Below are 19310 nucleotides of genomic sequence, written 5' to 3' on the forward strand. Positions count from 1 at the left end.
CTGGTAAATGTGAGAGTAACAGATCATTGACTCTCTGCAAAATCACCATTAAAGAAGCCCCCGCGTGTGGAGTTTGATGCCCTGCAGTGTGAAACTCTGGTGTGGACTTCAGCGAAGGTGTGAAAACAGCCTCAGTCCTGGTTTGCTGCTGCTAGAAGGTGCTTAGCTCATGTCTGTTTGCCTCATATTATGGTTTCCTGTTCAGTATTTCTGTGGCTGCACTTGTGGTTAACAAAATAATGATTAGAAGTCTTTCCTCCAATCACCACCGTCTCTCAGCACCACTTTCTCCATCGAGTGATGGAAAAACTCCACCACAGCTTTCAAAAACAAGCCTGCAGTGAGCACAGTGGCAGTGCATCAGTCAGAGTGGTTAGGGTGAGAAATGGTGAAAGGTGTTAGTGAGGAACCCTGTTCACTATCCTGTCCATCTGGAGGGCGGAGCTGTTTTTATTTCATCCCTGAAGCTCAAAAATGTCAAAATACTAACTGGCCCTAAGGTCAGATGGGTTACTGTGGCGCCTCTGGTGGACAGCATGGTGTAAAACTGTGGTGTAATGTCACATATAGCAAACATTCATCTTCTGTGTCGGCGACTGATTCAGCAGACTGTTTTTCCTTCATGTTAACAGCCTCTCTGTGGGAAAATGAACCTATTATATTCTCCCCTCACAAGATTTAAGCATTTAGTGAAGGTAGCAGGCCCCAGTCATGTTTGGAGAGTTTAAGGCCCAATCCCATTTCTCATTTTTACCCCTACCCCTTGTTTTTGAGTGTTTCCTTGCCCCTTAGAACTGAGTTAAAAGTGTTAGTGGTTGAAATCTTCCCTCTGAAATGGGACCCTCAAATAAAAAGAGCATCACTTCATTAACAGCTACCAGCGCTGCTCTGTAGGTGACCCTGCCAGTCTGCAGTGACAGCAGAGGAGGGTAAAGTTCAGCTCCTCACTGCTGGGCTTTAGTTACATTTAGGGCATCATATGCCTTCAAAGAGGGGGGCAATTATTTATTATCACCCACCCCTAATTCTTCAGTGATATGAAGCTGAAGTCAGATATTCACCAGATTCTTGTTCGAATTTTTCCATTCCACCTTAAATGGAGCAGCAGTTCTGATGCCTGAGGTGCCAGAATGTAACTGCTGCACCATTTAAGGTGGAACGGGAAAGTTAGCTACTCAGATGTCAGCACCACTAGTGTTTTTTTTTCCATGTGTTTTTAAGAAGAAAAGGACCAAAATACATTGAAACGACATTAAACTGAGATAAAACGATGGTTATCGTAATTTTTTACAGTGAAAATTCTCACATTTGTGGGTTTCTTTGGTCTCTTGTTCTCCATCTTTCCGGTTTTTCTTTTTTCTCATATCTCTCTGTTTGGAGTCTCTGAAAAACCTCTGTTTGGAGGGTCATGTAGTCCCAACACTGCACCCTCCCCCTTTATCTCAACAAGAATTAGGACACCCCACCCCTAGACGTGAACACACAAAACGGAGGGGTAGGGCTGAGTGGTAGGGGCGAGGGGTGAAATGGGACTGGGCCAAATCTTCACTGTAAGAGCACCAACTGGTTTCTAGAATCCAGAATTGTATCATTTTTTTGCTTTAAATCAATCTACATTCAAATGGTCAATTCTCAACATGTATATTTGCACTGAAGCAGAACCCTTATTTAAAAATACTTCCAAAAACGATGAATCCGATTAATTGTATTCAGTGTACAATCCAACATTGAGCTCTACTAAATCCAGTTAAACAGGACTAATTATTACTCTTATGCTCTCTTTATATTCAGTCGTGCAGTTGGTTGGTGTTTTAAGCACTGTTGATATCCAGGATACGCTCAGAAAAGCACATTGTGGTATAATTTATCACAATAATGATAAATATTGTCATGTTGCCCAGCCTGAGCTCTCGTGTTAAACCTGCAGGTCTTCCAGACGGCGAGTGAGAGAGTGGAGTCTGCGGGTCTCGCGGCTCTCGCCGCGCTCACGTCCAGCCTGTCTCGCTCTGTCCTCACGTCAGACTCTGAAGACGCTCTGCAGGTGTTCCTGGAACTCGTCCTCAAAGGTACCAGCTACCATCTTATGACCAACAGTTGTGTGCAAAAGTTTGGGCCACAGTTCGTTTGTTTATTTTTGAAGTGATATGAACCCAATAAAGCAGAACTAATAATCATAATTCTGCGGATGTTCATGCAGAGTTGCTTTATATTTGGTTAATGTATGAATGTATTTAAACGATGTAAAGTCTCAGAACTTAATTAACTCGTTAAGCCTTAATTGTCTGAAATGTCATTGAGACATGGCAGTTACGGGGAACTGCGGAAGTCAAGGCAAGAAAACTCTCTCTCTCTCTCTCTCTCTCTCTCTCTCTCTCTCTCTCTGTCTCTCTCTGCTGTTCTTTCTCTCTTTCCTCTCACTTTTTACCCCTCTCATCTCTCTTATCACTCTCCTCCCTTATTCTTCTCTCACTCACCCTCCTCTCTCTTTCTATCTCTCTCTCTCTCCACTCTCTCTCCTTTCTCTTCTTTTTCCCTCTCTGCTCTTTTTTCTCTTTCCTCTCTCTCTTCCTCTCTCTCTCTTCTCCCTCATTTCTCTCTCCTCTCTCTCTCTCTCTTCTCTCTCTCTTTTCTCTCTCTCTCTCTCTCTCTCTCTCTCTCTTCTCACTTTCTGTTTCTCTTTCTCTCGTCTCTCTTCTCTCTCCTCCCTCACGCTCTCATTTTTCTCTTTCTCTCTTCTTCCTCTTTTTATCACTCTAACTCTCTTCTTTCACTCTCCCTCTGCTCTTCTCTCTTATTTATCTGTTCCTCTCCCCCTCTCTTTCTCTCTCTCTCTCTTTCTCTCTCTTTCTCTCTCTCTCTCTCAGACTGTAAGCATCATCTCTGTGAGCCGGACCTGAAGCTGGTTTGGCCCAGTGCCAAGCTACTGCAGGCGGCGTCCGGCGCCTCCTACAGGTCCAGCTTGTTGGTGACGGCGGCGGTCCTGCCTGCTCTTCTGGAGCAGTACAGCTCCAGAACTCAGGTGGGTCAGGAGCAGTACAGCACTCATACATGGTCATCTATGGAGATCCGTTTTTATATTTTATATGCCACATTTGTCCAGTGAGAGCCTACTGTGGTCAGTCACTTACTCAGCTCACACCTCTGATTATTTGGGAAAGATTTAAATGTACACCACAAGGCCAAAAGTATGTGGACACCCTCCTAATGATTCGCTTTGGGCGTTTCAGCCAAACCCATTACTAACAAGTGGATAAAGTTAAGCACACAGATTTGCAGTCTCCATAGACAAACACTGGCAGTCGAGGGTCGCACTGAAGAGCTCAGTGATTTAAACATGGCACTGTCATAGGATGCCACCTCTGCCACATGATAGTGAAATGTCTGTCCTGCTAGATCTGCCCCGTCAACTGTAAGTGCTACTATTGTGAAAATGAAACACCTACAAGCAACAGCAGCTCAGCTGACTTAATAAAATCACCTAAAACAAGTAAAAAAAAGTTTGCTAATGAGCACAGAACACCTATCCTCTGTTACATCACTCACCACAGAGCTCCAAACTGCCTCCAGAAGCAACATCAGCACAAGATCTGAGCATCAGGATCTTCATGAAGTGGGTTTCCATTGCTTAGCAGCTGCACACAAGCCTAAGATCACTATGCCCAATGCCAAGCGTCGGCTGGAGTGGAGTAAAGCGCCACCACTGGACTCTGGAGCAGTGGAACCGTGTTATCTGGAGTGATGAATCAGCTTCACTATCTGTCAGTCTGATGACGAATCTGGGTTTGGTGGAGGTCAGGAGAACGTTACCTACCGGAATGCAGAGCCAACAGTAGAGTTTGGTGGAGGAGGGATGATGGGCTGGGCTGTTTTTCAGGGTTTGGGCTCTCAGTTCCAGTGAAGGGTGATGTTGATGCTGCAGCACAAAGACATTTTACACAGTTATCTGCTTCCAGCTTTGTGTCAGCAGTTTGGGGAAGAGCCTTTCCTGTTCCAGCATGACTGAACCCCTGAGCACAAAGCAGCTCCATAAAGACATGGAGTGACCAGTTTGGTGTGGAGGAACTCCAGTGGCCCTCACAGAGCCCTGACCTCAACCCCACTGAACACCTTTGGGATGAACTGGAACGTTGATTGTGAGCCAGACCCTCTCGTCCAGCATCAGTGTCTGACCCTACAGATGCTCTTCTGGATGAATGGACATAAATTCCCACAGACTCTCCAACATCTTGTAGAAGCTTCCTAGAAGAGTGGAAACTGTTAGAGCTGCAAAGGGGGACCAACTCCATATTAATGCCCATAGTTATGGTCAGGTGTCCACAGGCTTTTGGCTGAATAGTGTCTATACTTGCTATAAAAACTTTTACGATATATAATATATAATAACTCTTACAGATCCTCAAATATCAGTGCCTGAAGCATAAGCTGTATTTGTATGTACTTATATGTGCTTATAACGTGTCTCAAAGAAGCGTTTCCGAGAGCAGCGGTCCAATCTGAGCAACGTCCCAGCCTGTAATGTAATGTTCAGCTGTTGTGATGATTTTTATGTGTTCATGCTGCACTTCAAAAAATTTCTTGTAGGGGTGTAACGATACAATCGATTCGATTCGATTCACGATACAAAATTCACCATTTGATTTTCTTACGATATTTTAAACAAAATTTAAATGAACAAAAATTATGAACAACATTCCTTTTTTATTTTTTATTGAAGTTTTTACATTAAAAGTGTAGGTGAAATCGACTGCGCCCTCAGGTGTTCAAAAATGCATTTGCGTTAGATGGCATAATAAACAGAACAAACTTGTTATCGTCCATCACCACGATGCACATCGTCACATTTTTGCATCGCGATGTATCGTGTCACGATGTACTGTTACACCCCTCCTATCATGGCAAGTAAAGTTATCTTAAATATAGCTAATACATCTGATATTTCTCATTTTGAGATTATAAGTTCTTATAAAAGATTAGCTTATTTTGAGACATTTTGCTTGTTTTAAGTGATTTTAGAAAGTCTAATTATCGCTATAAATTGAGAAATTGATAATTGTTAATAAATAAATTGACTTGTATCAAGCAGGTTTCTTACAACTAGCAAAATCATCTGCCAGTGAAATGAGATAATTTGATGCACTAAAAGCGCTCAGAACAAACACAAACAAGCAAGAAGTAAGTTAAGTAACGTGTAACTCAGCTTACAACAGTCTCTAAATGAGACAGATTAGACATATTGGCAAGATTTAGGATGATTTCACTTGTGAAGATCTCACTTTTTGCAGCGTACTCGTCTGTGTATACACTGTATAATCACATTTTATTTATGTTTTTACTGTTCTATTTTGTCTGTGTTTGCGTAGTGTGCTCAACGGCGCACCCTGCTGGAGGTTTTGCACGGTTTCATCCAGCCCACTCCGAGCAGCCAGCCTGCAGAGGGAGGTATGTGCTAATAAAACATGCTCCGGCTCATCCTGCTCCTCCCATTACCCCCCAGGCTGTTCATGGATTCACCCTTACACTTACAGAGACACTAAATCTGTTACCTTCCCAGTGTTTAAATGCTTTTCTGCTGAGATTTGTAGAGACAGCGTTAGCGCTAAGCGCAGCACTGTTGGATACTGTATACAGACAGTCTGTATGTATTACTGTAGGTTACAGTGTGGTTCATGTTTGTTCTGTCGTGTCTATCAGAGGAGACCGTGCTGTTGCCGTTCCAGAAGCCTCTGTGCAGCGCCGTGTTCTCCGCTTTGGCTGAGTCCAGTGCCGGCCTCCAAATCACCGCTACCAAAGTTCTCACCACACTGGGGCAGCAGCCCGGTGAGTGGACACCCACACTCGGGCAACAAAGTTGCCTCAAGGCAACGTACTCCAAAAAGGACCCCTGCACACATTATATATATATATATATATATATATATATATATATATATATTATATATATATATATAATGTGTGCAGGGGTCCTTTTTGGAGTACGTTGTCTTGAGGCAACATTGTTCAGTAGAGGGTTAAGACTTTTTTAGCTTCTGCTGTTTAGTCACGTTTAAGAAATGTGGCAAAAGTAATCAGACCATATAATTTATATCGGTCAACATTGTCAGTTATCTGTTTTATCAGTTATCGATTATTTTTAGCTGCCAGAAATCAATATCAGTCACAAAATATTCATATTGGCTGAGTGTTCATATCGGGAGCTCATTTTAAATGATTTAAAGTAAGTAAAAATGAACTAAACTGAGTTTTCTAAATGTGAATTTGTGTCTATTGGGTGACGTTTACAGTACAGTCAGAACAAACTCTGTCAGGATTGTAAGACGTTCTTTTAGCTCATTCGCTTTGTTATTGTTAACAGATTCATTTTATTAATGTTGATGTTATTAAAGCCAACTTATTCACTTTATTTGTGCTCACTTATTAACTTCACCAATGATAACTTATTCATTTTATTAATGCTAATGTAAATATCAGTTTAAACTGCGGCACCACTTTGTCCTGTCAAGGCCTTCTAGCGGAGTCGGACGTGGAGATGGCGGTGGACCATCTGACCAGACTAGTTCTGGAGGAGGAGGACGCTCAACTCAGGTAGCTCCATCATCTTAGAGCAGAATGTAATTCTGGGAAATATCGGAGGTTTACCTGCAGGCCAGTGGGTGGGTTTCAGTCTGCGACTGCTAGTCTGATTTAAAGAGCGCTGTTCAGTAGCTGTGTTCTGATTGAAGCTCTTAGTGGACCTAATCTTAGTACATTTAAAGATCCCATATCCTAAACATGCACTTATAACATTTGTGTGTGTTCATGTAACGGTCAAATTTCATTTTGTGCCATGACCATTTTCCAGCCTCTCTTTATTGCTTGGAGTGTTAAATGGGCTGTTTTTTGTTACTGATGGGCATGAATCAGCTCTGATATATAAATAAACTAAACGGAGCCAAAAAACTGCTTTAAGATATAAAGGTAGATATATGTAAATATGTTGGATTTTGTGATTTGTGATGTCGCAAAAACACTGTTTTTCCATGATATGGGCCCTTTATATCGTAAATATCAGCATGGACTGAACCGTTTTAATGATGTTTATGAATATAAACACGTAGATCTCTTCACTGGCTCTGACGCAGAGTTTTAAAACTTATTATTATGATACTTTTTAGCAGTTCCACATGTGACGGCTACTCTATGACAAGCTAACGCTGAAGGGCTCTTATTGTTGAGGAGAAGAAGACATGTCCCTCATGTTAAACCCTTAGGGTTGGTTTCCCAGACCCAGATTAAGTCTAAGACTCGACTAAATGGGATTTTTAGTGGTGAAACACTTCTCACCATCGCCGTTCAGTTCTAATGCTGAGCGTAATCTCTGTCCCTGAAACTGGCCTTAAATCAGAAATAGATTAGACATGATTGGATATTTACATGGACTGCATACAGAATTCCTCAGGCAGCCCTTCTGATGACTGAATTGAGCTACGTTACAGGGCCACGTCATTGAAAACCAAAATTTTCCTTGCTTTTTTGGAGTAAAAGAGTGTTTATGAAGACACATCCCTCATGTTAAACCCTTAGGGTTGGTTTCCCAGACCCAGATTAAGTCTAAGACTGGACCAAATGGGATTTTTAGTGGTGAAGCACCTCTCAGTGGTAATCCTGACCGTAATCTCTGTCCCCGAAACTGAAATCAGAAATAGATTAGACATGATTGGATATTTACATGGAAAGAAATAGGAACATTCATACGTGTGTCATCTTCTTTGCATCCTGCAGGGGGCGTCTCACATTGTAGATCAGTCAGCCTGTGCTGGCGTGCACGTCAACAGGACTATAAATGGAGTAGTTTTTTATACGGCTCTGGTGAAGCTGTATTGGTTGGGTCCACTTTAGTCCGGTTGCCAAGTGTCGCTCGACAAATAAGCGCTGTAGGCTTTTATAGTCCTGCACTAGCAGCAAAGTGTCGGAATAGAACATCATCTGTAGTTTCTATGAAAACTCGTATGACGATGCAGCTGCTGAAACAGCAGTGAAACCGCACAGTGAGCACACTTGCGGTGAGCACACTTGCGGTGAGCACACTAAAAGGTTTCAAGTGTTTGAAAATGGAAACAAATTGTCTCATAAATGTATATCGATCCTAGTTCTGAATAACTGGCAACCCGCTCTGTTTCTGAAAGCAGCAGAACAGCAAGAAAGTAAACACAGTCGCACACAGTGACCACAGCAACAATCCAGCACGTAGTTTTTTTTATTTCTGTCTGATTGAAGTGTGTATCAGCGTCTGTGCTCTGTCAGATTTTCTGATGTACCTGATAAGGTCTGCGACGTCCTGGCAGACACACATTAAGTCTCTTGGTGTCGAGCGACGCTCGTCGTCTGGACTCTAAATTGGCCTTTAGCCTAAGAACTTGGTAAGTGTGCATGTAAACGTAGTTACTGTCTCCTGTCTCAGTTTGGCCGTAGTGGAGAGCGCAGGATCGCTGTCCCGTCTCCATCCCGCAGCCTTCGCCTCCCGAATGATTCCGAGACTGAAGGATGAAATATTCTCAGGTACCTGTTGATCTTCCTCCTCACACGGTTCATTAACAGCAGCAGCTTCTCACGTCACGTTTACTTACCCAGCAGGCATCATTGCGTGACATTCACGTGTATGAAATAAGCTACAGGAGCACAGCCCAAATATATCAACACACATATGACAAACAGGCAATACAGTACAATTCAAATGTATATAAAACCGTGTACTGCAGTGCAGAACTCTCAGAGCCTTCTAGGCCCTCAGCTGAGGCCTAAATATTTCTGGGAATGAAAAAAATACATGTTTGTAATGTTTAGTTCATTTTAATTTTAATATTGTGTGTCATTGTTAAGATTTGATTAGAAACATTTTTGAACTGCGCAAGTGAAAATGATCAAGTCAGGATTGTTTTTCTGTGGTATCTGGGTAGATACAGCCAAGCTGCTCCCCCATTGGTTAGGACTTCAGGAGCTGGACTGAAGGCCTAACATGTTAGATTAACTACCAGCATAATTAGGAAGTGACAGAGGAACCAACTAATCATGCTTTGATTTACAAAGGAACCAATTTCGTGAGAAAAATTCTCCTTTTGGAAGTTCCAGATACATCACTGACTGAATACGAGTCGTAGTCTAAGTAGGGGTGGGCGATATGGCAGAAATATTATATCACGATTCTTCAAGACATTGTCACGATATGCAACACATGCATCACAGTGTTTTTTTTTTTCTGAGATTTAATATTTTGGAATGGACGAAATAGAAGCTGTAGAGCCAAAAAATACAATACTAATAAAAAAACTACAGCTGTAACAATTTTTATTTAATGTTTTACAAACTGCTGTACTAAATCCAATTAAACAGGATATTTATATGGCTCCTGAGTGGCGCAACCGTCTAAGCATTGGCCCTCATCAGGAGATCGCGAGTTCGATCCCTGGTGATGCTACAGCCGTCCATAGCCGGGAGTCCGAGAGAGCACTATTGGCCTCGCTCTCTCTGGGTGGGTAGGATGGCCCCTCCTTCTCCCCCCATCACTCAGCGCGATGCTAGTCAGCGCAGGCGTCTGTTAGCTGACGTAGCAGATCTGGCGGTTGGCGCTTTCCCCTGAGCGCGTTCGGCTGTCCAGTGACGTTGCGTGAGCAGCAGCTCGAAAAGAAGCGTTGGCTGGTTTCACAGGTCTCGGAGGAAGCCTGTGTTAGCCTTCACCCTCCTAGCGTTGATAGTATCGTGTGATTGGGGGAGTCCTAACTAGTGGGTGGAATTGGAGACGACTGAATTGGGGAGAACAGGATATTTATACTGTCTTTGTAATGAAACGTAGTGGTTCAGTGTTCTTTAAGTACTGACCATATCACTATACATGTTCAGAAAAGCATATTGTGATGTAATTAATCAATAATTAAACAATAATGATAACACATCACCTTACTGCCCACCCCCAAGTCTAAGCAGGTTCCGGTTAGTTGTTAGGAATGTCAGAACTCTTTACTGTAGAGGTGATTTTTTACTTTTGTGGCCCAAACTAAGGGCCTGGCTGTAACGTTCACGAGGTTCTTTAGTCTAATGAACCGGATGGTGTTAATAAGCTGGTCTCCTCCACAGAACCCATGGTACAAGGAGACGACTCCGCTCCGACTCAGGGTCGGTCTAAGGGCGCTGCTCGGCAGCGGTGCGTGACGGCGCTGGCCTCAGTTTCCACTGAGCCCAGTCTGGTGCAGCAGAGCGCGCCGGTGCTGCTGCAGGTTTTAGCGTCTGTGCATGCAGGTAAACGGACCCTTCTCACGTTCACTAGAGCTTCATACTGCATACAGAATTCCTCAGACAGCCTGACTGATGACTGCATTGAGCTACGTTACAGGGCCACATCATGTTTTTTGGAGTGAAAGAGTGTTTTGTGAAGTTTCACAACGTACCGTTCACTCCTCAGTCAATTAAGTCCATATATGGAAACTAAGCTGCAAAAACAGCCTGTTTTAAAGTCACTGTATTTATGAGGTCACAAAAAAATAGATAATTTACACCCATCTGCCTATTCACTTTACAGCTGTTTAGCCCCGCCCTTCTACATTGAAGTTATAAGTAGGGTTTCAGCCCTGACTGCTTTTTAAAAGAGGCAGCCAATCAGAACAGAGCTCATTTACATATGTCACTCTTAAAGGTGCAGTAAGAAAAACTGAAAGGTTCCTGTAGAATCTACACACTTAAAAAGTTCAGGGGTTCTTTAGCAAATGCAGTGGTTCTGTTTAGAACTATGAGTTCTGAATAGAACCATTTGCATTTGTTCTCTGCATGGCGAATTGGTTCTTCAGATTGATGGAAAATGTGTTGTATATGGTTCTAAATAGCACCAAAAAGGGTTTTTCCTATTGGTACAAGCTTGACATTGTCACAATAGCAGAACCCTTTTTAGAAGGTGCTATTTAGAACCATATACAACACATTTTCCATCAATCTGAAGAACCATTTCACCGTGCAGAGAACCATTTAAGCATGAAATATTTCTATATAGAACTCAAGGTTCTAAATAGAGCCACTGCCTTTGCTAAAGAACCCTTGAAAAAACATGTTTTAAAGTTTGTCGCAAAAAAATATCAAATATGACTGTTTTCTGTGTCGTAAACTGCATTTGAGAGCTTTTCTCTACATTCAGAACCCAATACCTTAGTGTCTAGAACACTTGCTTTCATGTAAACGTATATGTTTATTTCTGATTCTGTTCTGAAAAATGTTCTCATGTATTGCTCATTATTGTATGTATCACTGTTGTCGGAAGAAAATCTCGTATCTCCAAAATGGTAACTTTACAGGAGAAAGAAAAAACCTACTTTACTTTTAATGTAAGTCAATGGAACCAGACCCCAAGTCATTTTGGACCATTTCCTTTGGTCCATTTATCATGAAATTTACACACAATGTAAAGAGCAACAGGTATTTTCAAATTATGTCAAAAACTGAAAAACGACAAAAATGGAGATACGAGGTTTTGTTCCGACAGCAGCGAGATACATATATGTATGTGTGTGTGTGTGTGTGTGTGTGTGTGTGTATGAATGACCTGAAATGTTTGATTTAAACAATAAAATAATGAGAAATTTAATAGTAGCTAGCATCTCATTTGTATATCTAAATGTAATTAATGGGAAAAACCTCAAATACAAAGAATATTTTCAGAATTTTAGTAATAAACTGATATAGATTCAGTCTCGATGTCTGTTGTTTTTCAAAAATAACTCTATTTGTCTCTATGCTGGTCTCCTCCATGCAGGTAGCAGCAGTTTCTCCACGGAGGAGGTGACCTCGGCGTGCCACAGTCTGCAGAGGATAGCCGATCAGGCCCGGGGTTCGGAGGAGATAGGCCGCTTTTTCCATGACGTCGTCATTCCTCGACTGCTGGGACTGGCTCTTCAGGCGGCTCTGCAGAGTAAACCTTACACTGTTTATATACAGTATTTATGTACAAGTGTACAAGTGCCTGACATCAAAGATTAATAGTTGTTGTTTGATTGATTGTCTTAATAAGTTCAAAAGTTTACAGATTTAACAAAAAAAAACTGCATAATTAAATGGTTAAGATATAAACAGAGTCATTCAGAGTGGTTTGGTGTGAAACGCTCTGTTCTAGAGAAATTTACAGTCAGAACTGTTCACAGTGGTGGTGATAGGAACCAGACGTCCACCTCTAAAAGCTCCCTCACAGAAAGTTCCTACATGAAATGGTTATGAATTCACTGCCTGATGACTGAGACACTGTTTTATGATAATTTTGAGAAGATTTTGGCCTTGAAATCCATTTATGGTGGAGGGATACATAATACTCAGGGTGTTTTGAGGCAAAATAGTCCCCAAAGTGAACTTAATTTCTAAGACGTATCACTATTTCACCATCATCAGCATTACACTGATGAAAACTCGCGTTCGCTGGCATTTGGAATGACTGTGTTTATGTTGAATTATGCAGATATTATGAAAGTTCAGTGAAATTCCAGTTGTATTAGAACTGTTTTTTTGTGTATGCAGGTCAGAAGTGCTCAGATCTCAGCAGCGCTCTCACCCAGGAGGCCGTGCTGTCGGCTGTAGTCCCTGTAATAAGCACAGCCTGTGCAGCGCTGCAGACAGAGTGAGTCACTCCGACTGCAGGAAAACCACACGCACTCTCACAGTTACTCACACAACTGCAGGCAGATTCAGACAGAGACATGTAAGAGAGCAGAAGCCACAGGAAATGAGTTTGATTCTGTTGAAAGGCTTCCCACAAAGACAGCTTGTTACTAAGGCTGGCTCATATAGCTAAAAATGTGTGTTGTTGCATGCAAAAAATGTCATGCAGGCCTGGCCAGTTTGCATATTTTGTTAATCTTTAGGTGAAAAGAAGTAAACATAATAAACTCAACCTCTTCAGCAACAGTCTCAGTACTTGATTAAGTCATTAGGCCTTAATTAACTCATTAGAAGAGGTTAAGCATGGTCAGCTGATAGTAATTCCTCTCTTTAAGCCATATTTTAACTTAAAGCAGCTGCCTGAAGATCTGAAAATGAAGCTAATTGATGCCCACAAAGACAATTAAAAGATATCAAAGCACTTCCAGCTCAGTTTTCAGTGTCCGAAATGTCATTAAGAAATGGTAATTAAGGGGAACTGTGGTAGATCTAGAATTCACAGATAGAGCTGCTGCCAGAAAGGAAAAGCAAAACCCCCACATGACAGCAAAGGACCTGCTCCTGCAAGGTTTAAGCCTTGGGTTCACTACACAACTTTTAAAGTCTTAACAGGTTCTAAAACACTAGGAATCTCACACTGTCACAAGTTTTTGGGACGACTGAAATATTGGGGATCACACACTACACAACTTTTCAGCTGTTGCTGAATGGAACTCACTGAACTCCCGTTACTAGGAGACCCAAGTAAACAAAGGTGGAGCTGCTGCTGCTGTTTTCTCTGCCATTTGTGCTGAAACAGTAAAGAAGCAGCAGGTAAACATGTTAAAGTGGATCATGGATTTAAATGTGATCAGAGTCGGATTTTTAGAGTTTTAAATGTACATAAACTCCATTGTGCCTTAAACTCAGCTCAGTAAAAAGCTTCGCTCCACTCACGAGAGACTTTTCACCATTTTTCTTTGTTTACTTGCTGTATTTTCTTCTTTCGTGCTCTCAGTTTCTCATTGGCTGTAGGAGGAGTCTGTTCAGGTTGAGTCGTTGATCAGTTTACATTAGATTTCACTCAGAGTCGGGTCAAAAAATCAAACGCTTAATAAACTCAGACTGGTCTGAAACGCGATCGGGAGGTCAAAGGAGTCTGTGGAGTCTGTGCCCCTCAAACACGACTCGACTCTCTCTCCAACTGTCGACTCTGACTGACCCAAAATCTGCAGACTAGAGCCGACCAGCTCAGACTCGGCCAGACTGAGAATCAGAGCTAAAGTCAGGGTAAAAGTCGTGTAGTGTAACCCCGGCTTTAGCTGACACAGCAGTGGTGGATCATCGTTCTTCTTTGCAGCATTACTTTCACAATCATGATCTTTGTAGAAGAGGCGTCAGAAGGGAGCCTCACCTGTGATCTCATCACAAAACTCAATGCCTGAAGTCTGCAAAACAACATTTAGATCAGCCTAAAGCATTTTGGAAACAAGTGCTGTGGATAAAGTAAAAATAGAGCTCTTTGGCTACAATCACGGAAGGTATGTTTGAAGGAAAAACAGGAGTAGCATTTGATGAAAGGAACACCGTGCTGACTGTTAAGCATAGGGATGGGTCTGTTATGCTTTGGGGTTTTGTGGCAGCCAGTGTCACAGGAAACACTGCACGGGTAGATGGAGGAATGGATTCCGCTGAATATCAGCAAATTCTGGAAGCAAATGTGAGTCAGTCAAGACACTGAAGCTAGAAAGAGGCTTGTACAGCAGGACAGTGATCCTAAACACACATCAGAATACACCTAAAGCTTTTGGAATGGCCCTCACAGTCTCCTGAAAGTCTGTGGGTAGATATTAAACATAGAAATGTTTTGTAAGGAGGTGTGGTGGAAATTTAAAAATCCTAATTGAATGTTTCCTAGCTGGATACAAAAAGCATTTAAAGCTGTGACGTCTGATGAAGGGGTGTTACTAAGTACTGACCAAACTTCTGCACATGCTGCAATCACTCTTGCTTTTTTTTTTTTTTTTAAGTTAATCAAATATAAAGTAACTGTGCATTCACATTTGCATAAAAATAGTTTGCTGTAGAGGTCAATTATATAGTGCAATTATATAGTAAATACTCGATACATTGTGCAGTCCTGTTTATAACCAGATAATAATACACTGTACAGCTGTGATGTGCTGTTTTGTGCTGTTTTGGTCCTTTTTAGACTGGCTACCCAAATGGCTGCCCAGGTCGTGTCCCTCTTCCTAAACGGAGATGTGTCCTTCCTCCCGGAAAATGCCTACCCGTCCCAAATTCAGCTGCTGAAGGTCAGAAGTTTGGCTCTTTTTCTGCTCATAGATCTACTTATTAGAGACAAATCTCGCCTAGCCTTGAATTCCAGGCCTGCACTCATATAGCTGCTGCTGCGGAATCAGCACAAAGGGTCACAAAGGCGCGTTTAATAGAGAAACACGAAATTACAGTGTAAAAGTGCGAGTATGGCTTTGTTCACATTTCAAGCCTCATTGCTTAAATCCAAGCTGATCCAAACTCTCTGACATGATGGTTCACTCTCATTGCGCATGAATTCCGATCTGAACGTCACATTGGCTGTGTTCACATTACCAGGTTGAAGTGGCACAATTGTTTTCCCTATGTGACTCAGATCTGATTGTTTCAGGGCTGTGGACACAATTTGAGCAACGAGGCTAACAATGTGAACATAGGCATTGAGGTCGCGTGGCCATGAATTGGATATGTATCTGATCTAGGAGCACATATAGAAGTAGCTTAGGTCAGATTTGAAAAGATCAGATTTGCATGTCCACACAAGGGGCTACATAAGGGGGCTACACCCCAAAGACTTTCACTCACCTTGCACCTGTGTAAATGTACATGGGAGCCTGAGAAGCAGACGCTGAGCGGATTCTTCGGCTGAGATACACTTTATTACGTTACTGTTCTAACCACGTTATATACGTTACACAGTAAGTCAGCAAACCTCGAGGCCAGCAGAGAGCTGGTGTGGCTTTAGCGTTGCAGCATTTGAACAGATTTTTTCATAATAAATGTATTGAAAGGCTGAATCCAGAGCCATTAAAAATGTCCAGGTGGTTTCGTCCTCCTGAAATGGCCACATTGCATTTTTGGATGCAGTACATCACAGAGAAAGCTCTGTCTGCATACTGGAACGTTTGTGCCAGAGCAGAACGTCACCTGGGTCTCTTTGGTGTACTGGCGAAATTCATCTTGGTTGCATTGTGCACACTACTCAATACTTTTTCGGCACGAGCAGTATGTAGTAGACTACTCTACACGTAGCCAGACCTTATAGACCTCATCTAACGTTCCTCGTAGAAACAGTTACTCAGGGCTGATATTTTCACAGTTGATCTGCTCTTAAAGCAGCTCAAATAGAGTAAGGCCCAGTCCCATTTCTTCTTTTCACCCCTACCCCTTGTTTTCGAGTGTCGCCTTACCTCTTGGAACTGAGTTACAGGGTAGTGGTTGAAATCTTCCCTCTGAAATGGGACCCTCAAATAAAAAGAGCATCACTTCATTAACAGCTACCAGCGCTGCTCTGTAGGCGACCCTGCCAGTCTGCAGTGACAGCAGAGGAGGGTAAAGTTCAGCTCCTCACTGCTGGGCTTTAGTTACATTTAGGGCATCATATGCCTTCAAAGAGGGGGTCAATTATTTATTATCACCCACCCCTAATTCTTCAGTGATATGAAGCTGCAGTCAGATATTCACCAGGTTCTTGTTCGAATTTTCCCGTTCCACCTTAAATGGTGCAGCAGTTACATTCTGGCTCTTCAGTATCACAACTGCTGGACTATTTAAGGTGGAACGGGAAAGTAAGCTAGCTAGCTACCGAGACATTAGCATACTAGTGATTTATTTATTTTATTATGCTTGTTATGAAGAAAACGACCATAATACACTGGAATTACATTAAACCAAGATAATACAGAGGTTATCGTATTTTTAATCAGAGAAAATGTTCCCATCTGTGGGTTTCTTTGGTCTCTTGTTCTTCATCTCGCCAGTTTTTCTTTTTTTCTCATAACTCTCTGTTTGGAGTCTCTGAAAAACCTCCATTTGGAGGGTCATGTAGCCCAAACAGTTCGCCCCTCTATCTCAACAAGAATTGGGACGCCCTACACCTAGACGTGAACGCGCAAAACAGAGGGCTGAGGGCTCAGTGGTAGGGCTGAGGGGGTGACATGGGACTGGGCCAAAGTTTCAAACATCAGAGCTGTGGACAGAAGCAGTTATGAAGCTCCAGCTCCTGAATTAGGCGGTGAAGCTCTCCATCCTCCTTTCACTTTTCCAAACTGGATGTGTTTTAAGGTGTCTTCTTCTTGCTTGAAGACGTTTTGCTGATTGCTAAAAAACGTTGCGGCGCGTCCGGCACGTCCGGCGTGTCGCTCTGATGTGAAAAATCCTATTTTGGTGGTGTTAATTCGTGCCGTGTCTGGTAACACCCTTAACCCTTCACTCAGGGGGCTCGTTTGAGGAGATTCCAGTCCGGTGGTCAGCATATCTAGATGATTCTGTTCAGAATAATCTGCTGTATTAGTCGTGCTCTGTTCTCTCGATAGTAAAACTGTGTGATATGGAGTGACTGTGCGCTGTTGCTGATATGTTGTGATGTTTCCTCTGTAGAGTCAGTCCGAGTCGTGGAGCCAGTCTCAGCTGGTGTGTCTGCTCATGGCCTGTGTGTGCTCTCTCCCACGCAGCGTAAGTTTACTCAGAAACTCTTCACTGTTAAATACAGGAGCGTTAGTGCTGTACGGTCAGATATCAGCACTGGTGAGTAATTACTTTGAAAGTTGTACATTTGATTTTAAATCCTTTAAGTACAGGATTGTGAATTAGTAAGATACTACTGAAATATACAAATTCATATGAATTCACCCTTTCATTTTTGTGAGAGTGTCCATACGTTCTATTTTGGGATGTATTAAATCTAAAGCCTATAAATCCTACATGTGAGTATTTTAAGTTTTTTTGAATTCCGTCAGAAGTGGGTACTATATATTAGGGCTGGGCGATAAAACGATAACGATAAGTATCGCGATATAACTTTTCCTCGATAGAGCGATAAGACAGGTTCGATAAATGTTCGATATAATACACCGTTCTCACACTTCCATGTTCAGCGAAAGCCCTGGTGGCGTTTTCTACTGCAAGGAAAGCAACACTACTCTGCTGTCGCCAGGAGAGGGCGCACTTCCGAATTTTTCGACTTGATTTGAGAGGGAGGGGGCCACGAGTAAAAAAGGGTCGCCAAATATACTTTAGCAACATCTGAAACGCGGAGTTATACAGTCCCAGTAGATCAGACACGACACAAAATCACCGCTTTCAGTTTAAACATGCCTAAAAGGAGGACTCTGTGACTGGTGTGAGAGATTCACACTGCAGATAATGCTTTTACACAGCGAGCGTCAGATATACTGCGGTTCAGCCCTTAAACTACTACGGTAGCATAGAGAAACCCAGTCGTCTAGCTGGTGTCTGAATACTGTGATCTGCTCTGACATGGATGTGGTAGGAGTGACCGCAGTGACCTCCCGAACCGAGTTGACGTTGTTGAGAAACTAAAGAGTTTAGCTCTGTTGTTGGCCACTTGTTTAGCATTTGTAGCGGGGTAGCCGAGCGCTCGTCACCAGACAGCTAAAATAATCTGTTTTCTTTCTTAAATCATGACTATTACAAAATTGCAGCTGTGCTTTTCCAGCTGATAAAAACAGCTCAGAAACTTTCTCCCACTGTCCCAAGACAGATTAGTGAAATGTTCCACTGTTTGCCGAGTGTTTGTCATGATCGGACCATAAGTGATAGTTTAAAACCACAGTTAACCACCCAGGAGCAAAATCAGCCTTCAAACGTGAAAGAAATCATGATTTGACATTTATCGCGATATGTATCGATATCGAACGATATGAGTTTTGTTTATCGTGATAACATTTTTGGCCATATCGCCCAGCTCTTTATATATGTAATATACTTACTGTCCACCTAATTTATTGGAGGCACCGCCAAGACATACTTCTTGCAGTCGTTAAGCTAGGATCACTCAAGAAGCAAGCAACAATTGTTTAAACAATTAATATATCTGCCTGCTCTTGGTTTTAGCCCTGGGGTTCACCTATTAAGACTACATTTGTTGCACCAAGCAACATGAAGACCAGTTATATGTCTATTGAAGCCATTTTAAAGCTGAGAAAAAAGGGAAAATTGTCACTGACATATCCTGTACAACAATTTGGAATGTCTTAAAAAGATTTAAAAAATTGTGTAGTAAAAACCAGACAAACATCAAAACGTCAGCCAAGAAAAACCACACAGAAACACGTGACAACAATCAGTGACATCACCAACAACCTCCACAGCGTAGGGGTGAAGTATCACGATCGACCGTTCAGAGAAGACTTCAAAAGCAGAACTATAGAGGCCGTATCACAGGATGCAAACAACTCATCAGCAGTAAGAATATTAGGGCCAGATTAGAATCGCAAAGAAATACAGAGATGAACCAGAACTTTTTACAAGCTGACCAAGATGAACCTCTACCAAAGTGATGGAAAGGCCAACCTGTGGAGAAAGAAAAGAACTGCTCATGATCTTGAACATACAAGCTCACTGGTCAAGCATGGTGGAGGTAGTGCCAT

The 19310-nt window shown here is 42.2% G+C and overlaps 1 protein-coding gene across 1 annotated transcript in view; it reads left to right on the top strand.

Annotated features, from left to right (window-relative positions):
• Nucleotides 1–19310, top strand: part of mms19 (MMS19 homolog, cytosolic iron-sulfur assembly component) — a 48620-nt gene that overhangs the window by 17615 nt on the left and 11695 nt on the right. The window contains exons 12-22 of the mRNA XM_036573358.1: nt 1928–2066; nt 2865–3019; nt 5361–5439; nt 5692–5817; nt 6501–6582; nt 8438–8535; nt 10108–10269; nt 11771–11926; nt 12523–12622; nt 14855–14957; nt 17299–17373. Coding sequence (XP_036429251.1) covers nt 1928–2066; nt 2865–3019; nt 5361–5439; nt 5692–5817; nt 6501–6582; nt 8438–8535; nt 10108–10269; nt 11771–11926; nt 12523–12622; nt 14855–14957; nt 17299–17373 — 1275 coding nt within the window. The remainder of the gene's footprint in view (nt 1–1927; nt 2067–2864; nt 3020–5360; nt 5440–5691; nt 5818–6500; nt 6583–8437; nt 8536–10107; nt 10270–11770; nt 11927–12522; nt 12623–14854; nt 14958–17298; nt 17374–19310) is intronic.

Source organism: Colossoma macropomum, unplaced genomic scaffold, assembly GCF_904425465.1.
Source record: "Colossoma macropomum unplaced genomic scaffold, Colossoma_macropomum, whole genome shotgun sequence".
Taxonomy (NCBI): Eukaryota; Metazoa; Chordata; class Actinopteri; order Characiformes; family Serrasalmidae; genus Colossoma; species Colossoma macropomum.